Here is a 17,426-nt window from a genome sequence, read left to right on the forward strand (position 1 = left end):
ACAAAATAAGATTTAAGACAAATTATAAATTAAATGTGTCCTTTTATTATTGCTTGGACAAAATACTGTACGTTTCTTTGTGAAATTGAAATATAACACTAAAATAATATACTAATATAGCAGCACTTGTAAATTATTGCACTTTTGTTGGTTTTGATTGCTTCTATTACCCTCATTTGTTAATCGCTTTGGATAAAAGCGTTTGCTAAATAACAAAATGTAAATATAATGTAAATGTAAATAACACATTTTTTTTTTTTTAATTTTAAAACAAACCCCAAATCAAATAATTGTAATTCATATAAACAAGCTAAGGCTTTGTCTGTGCTCTTTCCCTTTAAAATTTGAGGCAACTTCAATCGATAGTAGTATAGAAGAATCAACAGACAAAATCATATTTTCTTTAAGATCAGTGGTTTCCTGCATAATTTTAAACCGTTCTTGTTGAGTGTATTCAATGATCAAAACCATTAGTTCCAAAGAAGCTTTGTTGAGAATTTCGCACCATTTGGTACAGAAGTCCTCATCATTACGACCTAAAGTCGATACATTCTGGTTGTGCAAACCTCTAGGAATTCTCTTCGCTCACATATTCGCACAGGGTTGTACTGTGTAGCTGTAATCGAATCTCTTTCATGTATAGAAACTTCAATTTCTTTGTATAGTCCTCATCCATAGAGATTGGTAAATCTGTGGGTCCAGAGTCAAGAAAAAGTATATGTTCTATATCCTCATCGGTAAAAAACGGGTGTGTGCCTCGATATCTGTAAGGCCCCTGATTTCTGCAAAGGTGGACATAATGTCACCGACCAAATCCAAGGGTGGGGGCTGCAACGCCAAAGAGAATACAAATGAAGAGACTGGAGAAGCATAGTGCCAGACACAAGTCTCAATTAAATAACTACATGAACTTCTGGCAGTGTGTAGATCCTCAAAGATAAAAAAAACAAATAAGATCAGCACACGAAAAATGGTCCATAAAAGCTCACATTAATTTATTGTCCAGAGGCCACAAATAAAGTGCAAAAGTGCACATTATTTTCCTGAGGTCCACTTGCTGCTTACATGATGAAGCCAGCACTGCCGCCATCAACATTATCACTCACTGAGTTTTTTGCAGGGCTCGATTTGAGGGGGATGACATCCCCCTTTGTGAAATAATGACAAAAAACATCCCCTCTGTAAAACCACATCACCTTTAGATTAATAATGTTGTTGTATGTAAAACATGCAAATTAAATATTGAAATTCTCTATAATAATAAGAATGTACAAACTACATGACATCGATTGGCCAATCAGAACTTGTGTATTATATATTATCGTATATTATAACGAGCCCTGCACAAGCTAATGCATGTCACCTAGCATTAAAATCCAATTCATATCTGGATAGTATTTAGATATTTTTATTTAGAGCAGGGATGGGCAACTTTGATGAGGGCCAGAACATTTTTGTCATTTATACCAAGGGGCCAGATTACTAATTCACACTCAAACATTTTACAACGTCTTCCTTAATATTTTCTTGATTGAGGGAAATCAATCTACATGTAATGTAATTCAATATGTGTGTTTTTTAAGATTTTAACTTTAAAATAGCAATTATGCTAATTCAAATGGACAACTTCATCGACAAGCAAATGTAAACATTTAAATTGCATTGCCTGTAAATTTGCCAGTGGTCCTATTTCTGATTAGTAGCCTACAGAACTTTCTCAACATAACCTGTAGCGCTGCCCCCTAATAGTCCACGAGAAGAGGCTTGGTCGACCAAAATTTTATTAGTCGCTTAGTCACAGAAACAAAAAAAACAACAGGAAGTGGTGAGGTAACGCAGTCCGTGACAAACCGATCATTAATGGCTTGTTTTTGTGGTAAGACAGTACATCCAAACACTCGCCTATCAATCATTGACCTCAAATATGGCTTATCTAAAATATTTTAGTAGCAACTTTACATGGCTGCTCAATCTAATGTTAATCTAGAAAAATGTGTGCTATTCAAGTGTCTGTGCGGAGTGTGAAAACTGAACCGTCGCATGCTCACAGCATGACAGATGGAAGCGCCGGTGCGGTCACTTGCTCTTAAAATACTCCGTCATTTTGGTCATACGGATAAGAGTAATACTTCTTTCAAATCTGTAAAGCCTCTACGTTTATTTGTGTGCACTCACGATAACAAAACATTGCGCTTTTGTAAAATAATGAAAGCAGACAAGATGCACTTTCTGCCGTATCGGCTTCTGTGAACTTGAGCGCGAAACTCCATGTATACTTGCCTTACAGACATGAAAAATATATCTATTGAGAGTGAAATGTCTACTTTTAAATGAAACAATTCAAAAATTCTCAAATTATGTAATCCATATGAAACCTGCATGCGGGCGCATCCACTACTGACTAGTCGGTGTCACCGAATTTATCTCTTTAGCCGAAATCGCAGAAAACACTAGTTTATCAATAGGTTATTAAAATGTTAATGCAGTTTAACCTTACTGTTTTTCCCTGACACATTCATCATCATTACTTCTGCCGGTGTGCTGTGGCAAGCTTTATTTGTGCGCTTATTAGGCTAGGCAATTGAAGGCTTTAATTGCGATTAGTCGACTAATGCTTAAAATGAACGACTACTAGTCGACCAGAAAAATCTTTAGTTGAGGGCAGCCCTAATAACCTGAAAGTGCTTATTCAAAAACATATTAAATATACATACCAAAAAAAATACTAAATTCCACATATTACTATTAAAGATATCCCTTACTGAATATAAGAATATAACAATTCAGTGCTAAATATCCATAGCATTCAACCCCCACAAACACATGCATTTATATTTCAGTTCAGACAACTTTCACACTTTCAAAAAGACATCCCAATGAGAAACTTGTGGCCTCTCCTGTTGGTGCACAATTGATTCAATGTCAAGCTCAAAGTTTGTACAGCCAACTTGCAGTAGCTGAAAGAGAGTGTCATCTGTCAGCCTATTTCTCTCTTTCGATTTAATGTGCTCCATTGTTGATAAACTACTTTCACAGATGTAAGTGCTGCCAAACATGCTGTGCATTAACCGTGCAAAATCTCTAAGGGGAAAACAGGACTCAGGTAGTAGTTTCCAAAATTTAAGCCCCCTCTCATTACGCCTTGCCTGAAAGAAGGGGTCAGACTGAAGCCCGCAGAGTTCCAGGCTGCTCACTGACAGCTGCGTTCAGGAAAGTCCTGCATGTCGTGAAAGTCCTGGGAGCGAATTTTGAATCGCTCTTTCAGACATCCGATTTATTTTCTATACTTGGCAAAAAAAAACTTGCACTCCGGAGCATCTTCGTGCATCTCCTTGCAGACAGGGAAGTGTGTCAAATTTACGGGAACGGATGAACATCCGTTGTGAAAAAGGTTAAATTTGTGTTGGAAAGCGTTCATTTGCACATAGATGTCTGAAACCATTTGGGCCCATTCTTGTAACTGTGTGTTCAGATTATTCAGATGCATGGTCATATCTGTGAGGAAGGCCATGTCACAAAGATATTCTGGATCCCGTTGTTTGCAGCAGTAAGTGCTTGTGTCCGACTTAACATTGTCCTCCAGAAACAAAAGGATGTCGTTGTGCAGTCCAAATAATCTATCCAGACTCTTCTAACGGCTCATCCATCTGATGTCAGTATGCATCAGTAAATCCCCATAAGCAGCACTGACTTCATCCAAAAAGACAGCAAACTTCCTGTGATTGAGCACCCTGTTTCCACCTCGAATAAGATTAGTGACTTTCATCATTACATTCATGACATGGCCGAAGTCCAGAGTCTTTGCACACAGGGCCTCCTGTAGCAAATAATATTTGTTACTGATCACGTAACATAAGTTTATTTTATGTAAGTTACATTGAAATAAAAATAAGCCTATTAACCTGATATATTATGCAGTGCAGTACTGGACAGTTATCGTCACTCTTCTTAAGAAGCCCAGCGAGTCCAGATATTGTTCCTTGCGTTACTGGTGCTCCGTCAGTAACAACAGCAGGCAGTTTAGCAAAGCCGCCATACTCGCGTACCGGATTCTTAACAGCTTTGAAAATATCCTCTTCCTTTGTGGTGCTATGTAATGAAGCCAAGTTTAACAGCTTCTCTTGAATATCAAAGTTCTCTGTGATCACTCGTGCAAAGATCAGGAGCTGACTGACATCTGTCGCATCTGTGCTTTCATCCAGCGTAAGAGAAAAGTATCTGCAATTGTTGATTGTGTGTTTCGGCTTTTCTTGGATTTGACATTGGATGTCAGAAATTCGACATGCTACTGTTCGGTGTGACAAGGATGCGGATTCAAAGTTCTTGGCCGTTTTCTCATATCCGAATGCTTTAGCCATCTCAATCGTGCACTGCTTTACAATTTCGCCCTCTGATATAGCGTTCTTTTCGCTTTCGTAAGCACAAGTGAAACCACATAAGATGCCTTTAGTGAATCATTTAATAATGATTCTTGCACCATCATGCATTTGGCAAAAAGGTTTTGCTGATTATATAATTTACCTTTTAAATCTGAGATGAGAGCAACTCTGGCATCACCGATGTATTTTTCATACAGTGGTGTAATGGCGACTTATCACAGATTTTGTTTCCAAACAAACTAAGCACATGGGGGCCCCCTTGAACTCGGTAAAAATATACTTTGTTTTCCATCTCGACTGGAAAAAACGATTTTCGTAGTCAATTTGTCTTTTCTTTTTGCTCATTTTCGGGATTGTTCACATTAGCACACACATCCTACTATGCTGTAATTACTACGGTGATCACGGTGAGGGGCAGGAACTAGCGACTTCTCCTGGTTTGGGTTAGAATTAACATCCTACCTAATCTTGCTTCTCAGATGTATCAAAATTGGCCAGAGTAGGCTATAATATGGTACTGGCCACCAGTTGCCCATCCCTGATTTAGAGTGACTAGATCCAATCACAAAAATGCATGGTTATTCCAGTCAAGTGCAAGTCAGTGTTCTCAATGCAATTCTCAAATTTTTAGAATTTTTCCCCCATATTTTTCCAAGCCCTGTTGGATATTTTTGGTCAGTCATTCATGAAGGAATGTTTTGTTTTTATATCCTGCATGCATACTTCCTGAATATGCCTAAATGTGCCAAGAGCTAACAAACCTTACCAAGAGCTTATCATGTTCTGTGCACAAACTGATGGAGGAACAGTCAAGCTTTAATCAGCTTCTCATGGTAAATGATGTAGTAAAGAAAAACACTACTTCAAGCAACAGTGGACTTCTGGGAAATGTTATCATGGTATATGTTCATTAGGACATCTACATGGAGTACAGAGCAATTGATTTGAAAGTAGGTGCATTTTGGCACAGCTCTTAGCGATGTATTTGAAAACCTTGAACCTAAAAATGTGTCTTCATTTAGTCACCATCATGCCATCGATCCTGATCCCATGGTTCCCTGAGGAATCCATAGAAAAACATGAGATATTCTTTCTTTAAACTTTAACCAATTAAAAAACTGATTGACATTCGGGAACCTCTCTAATTGGTAAATCTCACATCGGGTCCCTGCGGGTGGTAAAACACGTAAATGCCTTTTTAGAGTGGCTAGTTAAGTTTAGTTCATTTTGTTCTCAAAATCAGCCACTAATCTCAAAAAATGCTATAATGATTTTGACCTTCGTTCATTTGTTATTTAGGGTTGATACCCACTGGCAGAAAACACCTATGCCTCATGCCATTCTAAGATTGATGATCATCGCACAAACATGATAGAGCATCATTATATGAATTATGTCATTATATGAATGTTATTTTGCTGTAAATGTTACAAAATAAAAATTTATATTCCAGTGAAATTTCACAATCGACAATATCAATTACGAGATTTGAGCAAAAAAACTAAACAAAACAAAACTGTCAACCGTGGTCCAGATGTTCCATGATAAACCATTATAATGTTATTGTGTTACCATTTTTGAATAAACCTTTTGGCGCTTGACACTAGATTCCATTGATTTCTAATATTTTGTTTGGTTGGCAGCCATTTCTTTAAGACAAAACTGGCTGTGTATTCATTAATACCTTGCAAGATGGCCATTTTTACCAAGAAATGCATTGGTGTTAGCATTTGAACGCAGTCTACTGTTAGTATCACAGCTCTTGGGAACTGGATTGAATCAGCTACCCATACTACAGAAACGCTAGTATTGTTACTGACAGAAAAGTTGCCAAAGGAAACCCACATTCTTATTCCTCCTCTCACTGTTGATCTTTCTTTGGTGATGGATTTTCCTTATGGAGTCTTCTCTTTCTGAGACATTATCACCTCCTCTCCTGTGTCTGCCCGTTTTTGTGCCTATGAATCTAGATAAACTCACTAGTCAGCTTCACTAGGTTGTTAGGCAACTAGTCATTCTGACTGATCCCTAGATGAATGTGTGTAGGCATTCATACTCATAAGTACTTGTTCACTGAGATTGGCTGTCTACCCTAGTAGACTTTTTTAATTGTAAATCTTGCCTTCATGTCCTCTTCACAGTGCCCTTAAAGACAGTCGCTTTCCCCCCATGACGAGGGACGAGCTGCCGCGCCTCTTCTGCTCAGTGTCTCTGCTCACCAACTTTGAGGATGTTGGTGATTACCTAGACTGGGAGGTAAGAGCGCAGAAGCTATTGCCATCTGTTATTCACAAAATTAAACAAACAGACTCTCTGTACACTTAAGGGTTTTTTGCTGCAAGCATTTTGGTTATAAATGTCACTTACCACTAAATAACTGTTCCCTGAAGAGCTAAATAGGTGTCTGTTCACTTTTAGGCCTCGTCAGTTTAAAGGTTTAAAGTCTGTCTCATGTGGTCCAACAGAGATTGGACCACCATTTGGAATGGGAAGTCTGAACCGCTAACCTGACCAGGCCGCTAGAAAAAATCTTTAGCATGATATACAGGGCTTGCAAAATTGATAGCCCCGACGTCCCTGGCTATTGTGTTTTCCACTCGGGCTACCAAAATGTATCACCGCCCTGCCCGATGGGCTATCTTTAATACAGGGTTCCCGCAGGTCCTTAAAAACACTTCAATTTAGTTGTATTAAATTTAAGGCCATAAAAGTCTTAAATACCTTACTTTGTATAAGAAAAGTCTTAACTGTAATTTCAAAAGGTCTTAAATTTGGGGACGGAAAGACAAGAATTGCTGTGATTTAATTGAATAAATTCAAGCTGTACGTTTCACAGTGTTTTTGTATGAATGTACATCTGAAGGGAACCGACTGTCTTCAGAAAAAACTTTAATGGCATTTTCATTTAATCTTTCCAATAATGCATGATAAAGCAGCATTTATGAGTGCAACGCTGCTTTGTGTACAGCCGTTACCGGGGAAAACCACTGTATTTCTGCTGTTTCAATAGACTCACCAAGTGGCTGAAAAATAATTTGCATCATACAGATAAGTGATTTGCACTTTCTGTAAGCCCTTCTACTGTTTTTGTTCAGAACAATGTGAAAATCGACCCATATTTTTACACTGAAAGAGCACAGAGTTGTAAATGTGAAAGAATCTAATGTGCCTTCTACTAGTGTTAATTTCGTTAACGAAAACTATGTCGAAGAATGTTTGTCAACGAGGTGTTTTCCCCTGACGAAAATGAGACGATGACGAGACAATAATAAGGTCATTAAATGATAACTGAGACTAAATGAACATGCAATATCATTGACGAAAAAAGACGAGACTAAAATGTAGTTAAAAGAACAAAAACTTTAACAAAACCTTTTATTTTTGTTGAAAGAAGTGGAGCCAAAATATTTCAGACTGCTGTACAAGCCTCTGTTACGCGAGCGTTCATGTTTGCAGTTGCCAGATATCAAGACCTCAAATCCCCCAATCTGAGCTTTTCTGTTAAACGGATACGTACTCTGCCCAGCTTTTTACTTAATGCAATCTGGCAACCATTCACACGCACTCTCTCTGCGGAGGCACCATGATCTGAAAACACCAACATACAGTACTGTACAAGTAAGCTTGGAGTTCAGGGATCTCTATTTGAGGTATTCTGCTTAAATGAAAGCGTCATTCAGCCAGTCTGTGTTCTGACATGGATCTCGACTGTATTGTTTGCGATAGTGGTTGCCGATTGTAACGTTACTTACGCAACCTCTGTGCAGCAATAAGTCTTTTTGCCGTTGTTTTAAAAGAGAAACATTAATGCAATTTGGAATTATTGGAATTACTATTAGAAATTTCTCTGTTATGATATTTGAGAGTAGGTTTTTGTTACACCAGTTTTCATAACGTAGACAGGGCGAGTGTATATCTGAAATCTTTGGTGTTTATTTAGCCTCTAATTGATATCCTGTTATAAATCTGTACACTAATGTTAAATGAGGTAAAATAAACCATGCATACGAGTCAGTATTCTATTGATTTGTGCTTATTGGTGAGAGAACAACTTCTGATGAAATGTAAAAATACATTTCCCAAATGACAACAATCATTGCAATTAAAATTTAGAAAAATAATATTTTTTTTTTCATAATTTTAACCATTATACAGTATGACGAAAATATGTACGTTAGTCTAAAACTAGACTAAAATTCTCAGACATTTAGTCGACTAAAACTAAGGACAAGTTGACTAAATATGATGAAAACTATAAGTTACATTTGACACAGGACTAAGACTAAATTAAAAATAGCTGACAAAATAAACACTACCTTTTACATTTTTATACAACAGTTCTTTCTGGTCCTCGAATCTGATTGGCTGAGAGGAGTGCGATATTCTGTTGATATCGGAACGCGAACCGTTTCAACGTTTATATAACCCCGCTTGCAGTATTTCTCACAGCGAGTGTCATGGCGGACGACACTTTTTTTTTATTTTTTGTGTGTATGTTTTAGTTTTAAGAGTGTTTTAGGCGAGAACGTACTTGTTTAGACTTCAAATATGCAGTTAGATAATAAAAATAACATCTATTTGAAAATTTGCTTCGTTTTTTTGGAGATGTGAGCTCCAGGGCGTCAGCGGCTGTTCAGCGCTCATGAACCCGCTGAGAGCAGCCTCACCTCGGCCAGCTCGTCTGGAATTTGCCGCTGGCTCTGTCTTTATTGTGGTTATACATGAGCTATAATTCGCTATAAATAGTTTTGCCTTTTTACTTTTGACTGAATTGCCTAGCAACTTTTATGATGGCTGTTGTTGTTCTTTATTGAATATAATTATTCAAATAATATTTTATATAAATAATAGTAGTATTTTATAATAGTATTTAGTATTGGGTAACGTTGCGCGTGTTCGTGATGGTGATTTTAGTAACATTATTCCCCCATTAGACTGTTTTTCTGAGTGAGTCTGCAGTAAAGACTTTTATATTGAAACAGGGTTGTAAACAAGGAAGTTCTTTTTACTTTCAACAACAGCTTGTAAGACACAGTTAACAAATGCAGTGAGCAGCACTGTCACTGAAAATCACCCTTAACAGATGAAAGGACAGTACGACAAAGATATCGCTTTCCTCAGCAGACATTCAAGTTTTATTGTGAATATGAGATTGAGCTGAACAATGAATGCTGTATCAAATGCAGGTAATCACACTCGCTCAGTCCATCTCTCTCTCATAATACTCTACATATAATACAGAGAGCTTTTAATACAGTGATACAATAAGCTTTCAATGAAGCAACTCAACGTTCCTTCGTTACTAGTTCTAAAGTGATGTTTTCGAATTAGTAATGGAGGCTTGAGCTCAGCTGTTAAACTGTCAAACTGAGTTTTGAATCTGTGGCGGAAGGAAGTAGTTCTGCACAAAAGGGTTTTTAAAGCCACTCCGTTATTGTTTATGTATTTACACACTCGTGCCGTCGAACTGTTGCATAAACACAATATCACACTCTCAGCCGTGAGATATGGCTGTATATCGGCACACTGTGATTACATACGGCCAAATCACAGCCATGCCAATATACAGCCATATCGCACTGCTACTCATGTGATATTGCTCATGTTTTAAAATAATATAGTAATGTATATGTTTGACTCATCCCTTTTCTTAATGGTTTAAAGGCTGAAATGTGGTGTTTATCATTTTATAAGATTTTTTACTTTTGTGAAAACCTGTATCTGAACTGTAAATCTGTCATTTTACAGTTTAATATTTTACCATGGACATTGCCATACCCTGTTCATATGGTATTCATTTGTATTTTGTGTCTTAAAAAGGGTCACAAAAAGTCTTAAACTGAATTGTTTAAATTCTGCAGATACCCTGTAAATTGTGAAATAAAATTCCTTCGTTGATATTTCAACTCCTATCGAATTTTCTATATAAAAAAATTGTCTTTTTTTTTTTATTTGCAAGCGTTGACTGCCTTACAAATGTTATGCTGGTTTAAAGAGTCATAAATGAAAATATAGCCGCCACCATGTGACTTTAGGAAAATAAAGCACAGTGGGCACATGGATTTAACCCTCTGGTAGTCTGTGGATGTTAGTGGCCAAAAAAAACTTTATTTATTTTTTTACATTTTTCAGAATGGTATGTTACTTGATGATTTTAGTCACACGTGGGAAAAGACTAAAGCCATACCTTGTACCTCAATAGGTACACAAACAAATCAGAAAAGCTGGTATTTGTCACGGAGTGCACCACAACTCAGTCTGAAGCTCAAAACAACTTCAGAGGTGAGACACTTTCAAGATCCGCTCACATACTCGCACAGCCCTCAGCCTACAATGTTGACAAATGGTCTTGCCACTGCAGCCTGTTGATGGACAGCTTGCAAATTTCCGTGATCAGAGAGTGAATCTGGGCTGTGCAGAATTAGCTACTCACGGCATTCTTGCTTTCAAATGAAGCACAGGCCTACAGACTTAGCCTTGTAAACAAGGAAGTTCTTTTTACTTTCAACAACAGCTTGTAAGACACAGTTAACAAATGCAGTGAGCAGCACTGTCACTGAAAATCACCCTTAACAGATGAAAGGACAGTACGACAAAGATATCGCTTTCCTCAGCAGACATTCAAGTTTTATTGTGAATATGAGATTGAGCTGAACAATGAATGCTGTATCAAATGCAGGTAATCACACTCGCTCAGTCCATCTCTCTCTCATAATACTCTACATATAATACAGAGAGCTTTTAATACAGTGATACAATAAGCTTTCAATGAAGCAACTCAACGTTCCTTCGTTACTAGTTCTAAAGTGATGTTTTCGAATTAGTAATGGAGGCTTGAGCTCAGCTGTTAAACTGTCAAACTGAGTTTTGAATCTGTGGCGGAAGGAAGTAGTTCTGCACAAAAGGGTTTTTAAAGCCACTCCGTTATTGTTTATGTATTTACACACTCGTGCCGTCGAACTGTTGCATAAACACAATATCACACTCTCAGCCGTGAGATATGGCTGTATATCGGCACACTGTGATTACATACGGCCAAATCACAGCCATGCCAATATACAGCCATATCGCACTGCTACTCATGTGATATTGCTCATGTTTTAAAATAATATAGTAATGTATATGTTTGACTCATCCCTTTTCTTAATGGTTTAAAGGCTGAAATGTGGTGTTTATCATTTTATAAGATTTTTTACTTTTGTGAAAACCTGTATCTGAACTGTAAATCTGTCATTTTACAGTTTAATATTTTACCATGGACATTGCCATACCCTGTTCATATGGTATTCATTTGTATTTTGTGTCTTAAAAAGGGTCACAAAAAGTCTTAAACTGAATTGTTTAAATTCTGCAGATACCCTGTAAATTGTGAAATAAAATTCCTTCGTTGATATTTCAACTCCTATCGAATTTTCTATATAAAAAAATTGTCTTTTTTTTTTTATTTGCAAGCGTTGACTGCCTTACAAATGTTATGCTGGTTTAAAGAGTCATAAATGAAAATATAGCCGCCACCATGTGACTTTAGGAAAATAAAGCACAGTGGGCACATGGATTTAACCCTCTGGTAGTCTGTGGATGTTAGTGGCCAAAAAAAACTTTATTTATTTTTTTACATTTTTCAGAATGGTATGTTACTTGATGATTTTAGTCACACGTGGGAAAAGACTAAAGCCATACCTTGTACCTCAATAGGTACACAAACAAATCAGAAAAGCTGGTATTTGTCACGGAGTGCACCACAACTCAGTCTGAAGCTCAAAACAACTTCAGAGGTGAGACACTTTCAAGATCCGCTCACATACTCGCACAGCCCTCAGCCTACAATGTTGACAAATGGTCTTGCCACTGCAGCCTGTTGATGGACAGCTTGCAAATTTCCGTGATCAGAGAGTGAATCTGGGCTGTGCAGAATTAGCTACTCACGGCATTCTTGCTTTCAAATGAAGCACAGGCCTACAGACTTAGCCTTGCATTATACTGTGGAAGCTTGATGAGTCAGGCCATGCAAACATACGTGTGCTTGTATGGGGACACACTCTCTTTATACACTGTCCTTAGTGACCAACAACAGTGCAGACAGAAATGTGCCCTGGGTGAGGAGTGATGATGATGTTTTGTGTATTGTGCTTGCATCATTTATTTATTTTTTTGGTAGTGTTTGCAGAGTTGGATGTTAGTTTTACAGCGTTTTTCCTTACTGTTAGCTGACTGAGACTTTCATGCAGAGTGGTGTGCTGTACTTGGCTGGCAAGCATTTAACAGCCACATCCAGATAACAGACATTCCCACCTTAAGATCACAGTTCAGTTTGGGGACCAATTCTCACTATTAACTATTAACTTTTGCCTCAAACTTTTAATTTGCTGCTTATTAAAAGTTACTAAGGCAGTTAAGTTTAGATATGAGGTAGGATTAAGGGATCTAAAATGTGGTCATGCAGAATAAGGCATTAGTATGTGCTTTAAGTACTAAAACAGCCAGTATGCTAGTAATATGCATTCTAAGGAACTAGTTAATACTGAGAACAGGTCCTTAAAATAAAGTGTTACCCACCGAAGTGATAAATACAATGATAAAAAAAAAAAAAAATCCCATTTCAAATCAGTACATGCAATGACAGACGTCTTATGTTAATAATTGTCGCTCAAAAGTTGTTTAGGAAAACTAATGTTGTCCGATTAGTCCAAATTTATTCTCCAAACATATATCCCGGGTTTCACAGACCAGGCTTAAGCCTAGTCCCAGAGTAAAACTTAATTCTGAGCTGTTACAACTGAAAGAAACTTGCACTGACTGATCTTAAAATATATCAATGCCTTTATTTTGTCTCAAGATGGACACTAGTAATGTTTTTTTCTAAGGCATGTTTATAAAAATTACTTAAATGTCCTAATTGAACTAAGACCTAATCCTGGTTTAGTCTAAGCCCTGTCTGTGAAACCAGGCCTTAAATTTACAAACTAAATCAACCTGTAATCTACACTTTTTTTTCTCTGCTTCATCTTCCTCTTAAAACCGTATGATAGGATGTGCGTCATGCAGAGATACCAGTCGTCAATCCTCTTGCCACATCTATTCTGCATTCTTTTTCTGTCTGTTCACACAACCATCTTTTGTAGTTCTGCTGCCATTCCATGAGCGTTCATGCCTTTTGTCAACAGTGACCGAATTCAGTACAAACTAAATCAACCTGTAATCTACACTTTTTTTTCTCTGCTTCGTCTTCCTCTTAAAACCGTATGATAGGATGTGCGTCATGCAGAGATACCAGTCGTCAATCCTCTTGCCACATCTATTCTGCATTCTTTTTCTGTCTGTTCACACAACCATCTTTTGTAGTTCTGCTGCCATTCCATGAGCGTTCATGCCTTTTGTCAACAGTGACCGAATTCAGAGCTAGACTGTGTATACACAAACCCAGAGGCAAAGTAGTGAACCAGAAGTGTATCTCTGCTTTAGGAATCCTTCACTAGTAGTGTTTGTCATTGCAAGCATCACCATTGCTCGTACCTAGGGTTAGGGATTTGAACATTCTGATTTCTTTAAGTGATGAAACAGATGAAAAATCCCATAGAAGTATTCTTCAGAATTATTCAGAACTTTTCATTATTGCGATTATGTAAGCATCATGTAAAAGCAAGGAGATCGGTAAAATAATCCATGTGACATCAGGGGTTAATCCGTAATTTTGCGAAGCTACAAGATTACTTTTTGTGTGTGACATAAAAAGTACTCACAGAACAGCATACGCTGTTTACGTCCAGCGGATACTCTCCAAAATGGCGCTAGGGTAATGCGGAGGAGACAAATTGTTGAATAAAGTCGTTATTTTTTTTTCTTGTGTGTGTGTGTGTGTGTATATATATAAAATGTATCGCATTAACGCATTAATTGATTAACGCCGACAATTAATTTATTGCGCGTTAACGCAGTTCTTTTTATTATTATGAAAGTCCGTTGCTCACTGGCTCTGAATACACACACAGACAAAACATGTGCAGGTCTCTACTCGGAAGGAGCCTGTTATAATGTTATGATCGAGGCTCTGGACTTTTTCTATAACAAACTATAAAATATTTTCTATAAAAACGTTAATGCCCTGGTAGTGGCAAATAGCTATGGTTTTACATTTAATTTGATTACTTTAATGTTATAAGTTGAGATTTACAAGAAATATTTTAACTGCTACTATGTAAAAGGAATACTGCTTTAAAAAAAAAGCACCTTATTTGTTTAAAGTGTTTGCAAACCAAATGTCATTGCATTTTTGTTCATATAGCAGTACTTTTAAATGGAAAAAAGTGCACAGTACACTACTTTTGAATTCATTATTGAATTTTGTGCATACCAATGCGATTAATCGCGATTAAAAATTGTAATCGTTGCCCAGCACTAATATATATATATATATATATATATATATATATATATACTGAATGAAGACATTGGTAGATGTAAACATTTGTTACAATGGTAGACACTGTAAACCGACTGTGTCATCACAACTATGAATATGGGACTACCGATATAAACTTCTTGTATTTCTTATGTACAGTAGGCAGAATAATTGCAACAAAAATAAAAAAAGTGGAGATAAGGTTAGAAATAGAAAGCATGAAGCTCGCCATGTCAGAATGCCAGTCTGAAGCAAGACACAGCCCATAGCAACGTTATGACAACGTCTATAGTCTGATGCCATATAAAAATAAACAGTAAATAAATGACTTTCAAGTCATTTGTAGCAAAATAGCCTATCAAATATTGTAAATGTACTAGAACAGACCTCATTAGTTCTTCAGCATCACGCCCATTTGAGCAGCTTCTTTTCCTTTTAATGGCATTTGACAAACCCACTTGAAGGACATACAATGTTTTTGTTTTGATCTGTGTGACTCTGCCCACTGCCAATGCACCCAATAGTATTCTGACACCACAGGTTGCCAGTTGGCGTAAAAACAGCTTTTTGCAGCCATGGAAGCCAACAAAACAAACTGGGTCAGAGATCGCAGATTCTACCCAACCTAAAAAGTCACGGCATCCAACTAAAAATCTCTGTGACAAGAGGTGTATTAAAACATGGATAAATCAACTTACAGTGAAAAGCTAAACATGTGGTTTTTCCTGTTGCGAGTCCTCAATCTGGCAACCCATGTGAGTGTCTACTCTGAGGAGGAGGGGGCGGGAGAAACCACTCTCTCCAATATTTTGAATTTGGACTACAGGCAGGCATCTATGATGTATAATTGTTTATTTGGTTTCATATTTCATTTGTCAGTATGTCTGTCTCTTCCTGTCCCTTTTAAAGAGAGCGGGAGCGGAACTGATTGCAGATGCACAGATGAAATTTTTCCTCTTTCAACAACCTATTCTTACAATTTTGATGTCATTTTCAGCACCAAAGTAACAGTATTTGTCAATTACACATAGGTCAAGTATGGAAAAAATATATATGGTTTTTCAAGATGTCTTTATTTCCTAGGTGGGTGTTCACGGAATTAGGATAGAATTTTTTAATGAAAAAGGATCAAAGCGCACCGCCACCTACCTGCCAGAGGTTGCGAAGGAGCAAGGTGAGTATAAAGTACACTTGCCTGATTTCTGTTTGTGATGTCTTGAATTACATTGTAACAGCAGACCAAAAAGTAATAATCAGTATGAAAGAACGTGATTGAATTTGTTTTGTCTTGATAGGATGGGACCACATTCAGACCATAGATTCCTTACTTCGAAAGGGAGGTTACAAAGCTCCTATCACAAATGACTTCAGGAAGACTATTAAACTGACCAGGTGAGAGAAATGTCCTTTTCTGAACAATTAAAAAAAAACAATTTTGCATGCTATTTATTAGTAGATTCATCTTTTAGTAATGGTGTCCAATGGCACAAGCCACAAACATCAGAGTTAATAAAAAAAGTGAGTGAAAAAGTGAGTGACATGTGGCCAAGTATGGTAACCCACTAACTCCAAGTAACCCATACTTGGAGTTAGTGCTCTGCATTTTAACCCATCCAAAGTGCACACACACACCGTGAACACACACCCGGAGCAGTGGGCAGCCATTTTTGCTGCGGCGCCCGGGGAGCAGTTGGGGGGTCGGTGCCTTGCTCAAGGGCACCTCAGTCCTGGCATTGAAGGTGGGAGAAAGTGCTGTACATTCACTCCCCCCACCTACAATCCCTGCCGGTACGAGACTCGAACCTGCAACCTTAGGGTTACGAGTCCGACTCTCTAACCATTAGGCCACGACTTCCCCAATAGTTAGTTAATAGTGAGAATTGGTCCCCAAACTAAAGTGTGACCCTAAATAAATCAATAACAATTCTTAGTTTCTTTGACTTATTCTATAAAACACAAAATGGAAAATGTAGCACGATATGAATTGATATTTTCCCTTCAACAGAACTTTATAGTGGTCGATGCTGTTGTGCTCCAAAAATGACAACGCGCCAGTAGTTCTTCTAACTCATACGCTATATTACAAGTCTTCTGAGATGATATGTGTTTGAAACATGAAGGGGAGTTAACCGATCTGTTCAGTTTTAGTTATTCACCGATCTGTTGTGCACATTATTTCAAGCGTCTTTCACTGTTCTGCTGCTTACCCCTTTTTTCACCTTTGTTTTAGGTACCGTAGTGAAAAGATGACCATGAGCTACGCAGAATACATCGCCCACCGCCAGCATCATCACTACCAGAATGGCATCGGGCACCCTCTCCCTCCGTACAACCATTATTCCTGACAGCGAGCCGCATGACCAGTCACTGGACCTCTCGGCGGACATCTTTCCGGGAGAGCCCGCCCCCTCGTGGTCTAGCTATCTGTACTACTGTACCATTTTATGATGATAGTTTCCGTTGCCATGTCGACAGTCAGTTGGAGGCATGGCAGCGGGTGGCAAATAAGCATTAGGTGATTATAAAGCGAAAAAATACAATTCATTTATTTGTTTTAATTTAGTTTTTGCAGCTTATATATATATATATATATATATATATATATATATATATATATATATATATATATATATATATATATATATATA

At 37.5% G+C, this 17,426-nt stretch overlaps 1 protein-coding gene across 2 annotated transcripts in view; it reads left to right on the forward strand.

The window, feature by feature from the left end:
- The first annotated feature begins 6,488 nt into the window (after positions 1–6,488).
- The window catches only part of LOC107569770 (AMME syndrome candidate gene 1 protein-like), a 14,636-nt gene continuing 3,698 nt past the window's right edge, over positions 6,489–17,426 (forward strand). Inside the window, exons 1-4 of one of the 2 annotated variants that reach the window (XR_001606943.1) lie at positions 6,489–6,635; positions 15,862–15,952; positions 16,074–16,170; positions 17,009–17,293. Coding sequence is in view for 1 of the 2 variants with exons in the window: in XM_016255927.1 (XP_016111413.1) it covers positions 6,549–6,635; positions 15,862–15,952; positions 16,074–16,170; positions 17,009–17,104 (371 nt within the window). In the remaining variant the exon portion in view is untranslated. The remainder of the gene's footprint in view (positions 6,636–15,861; positions 15,953–16,073; positions 16,171–17,008; positions 17,294–17,426) is intronic. The other variant, XM_016255927.1, reaches the window with a different exon arrangement.

This window comes from Sinocyclocheilus grahami, unplaced genomic scaffold (genome assembly GCF_001515645.1).
Source record: "Sinocyclocheilus grahami isolate Dianchi unplaced genomic scaffold, SAMN03320097.WGS_v1.1 scaffold1379.1, whole genome shotgun sequence".
NCBI classification, from domain to species: Eukaryota; Metazoa; Chordata; class Actinopteri; order Cypriniformes; family Cyprinidae; genus Sinocyclocheilus; species Sinocyclocheilus grahami.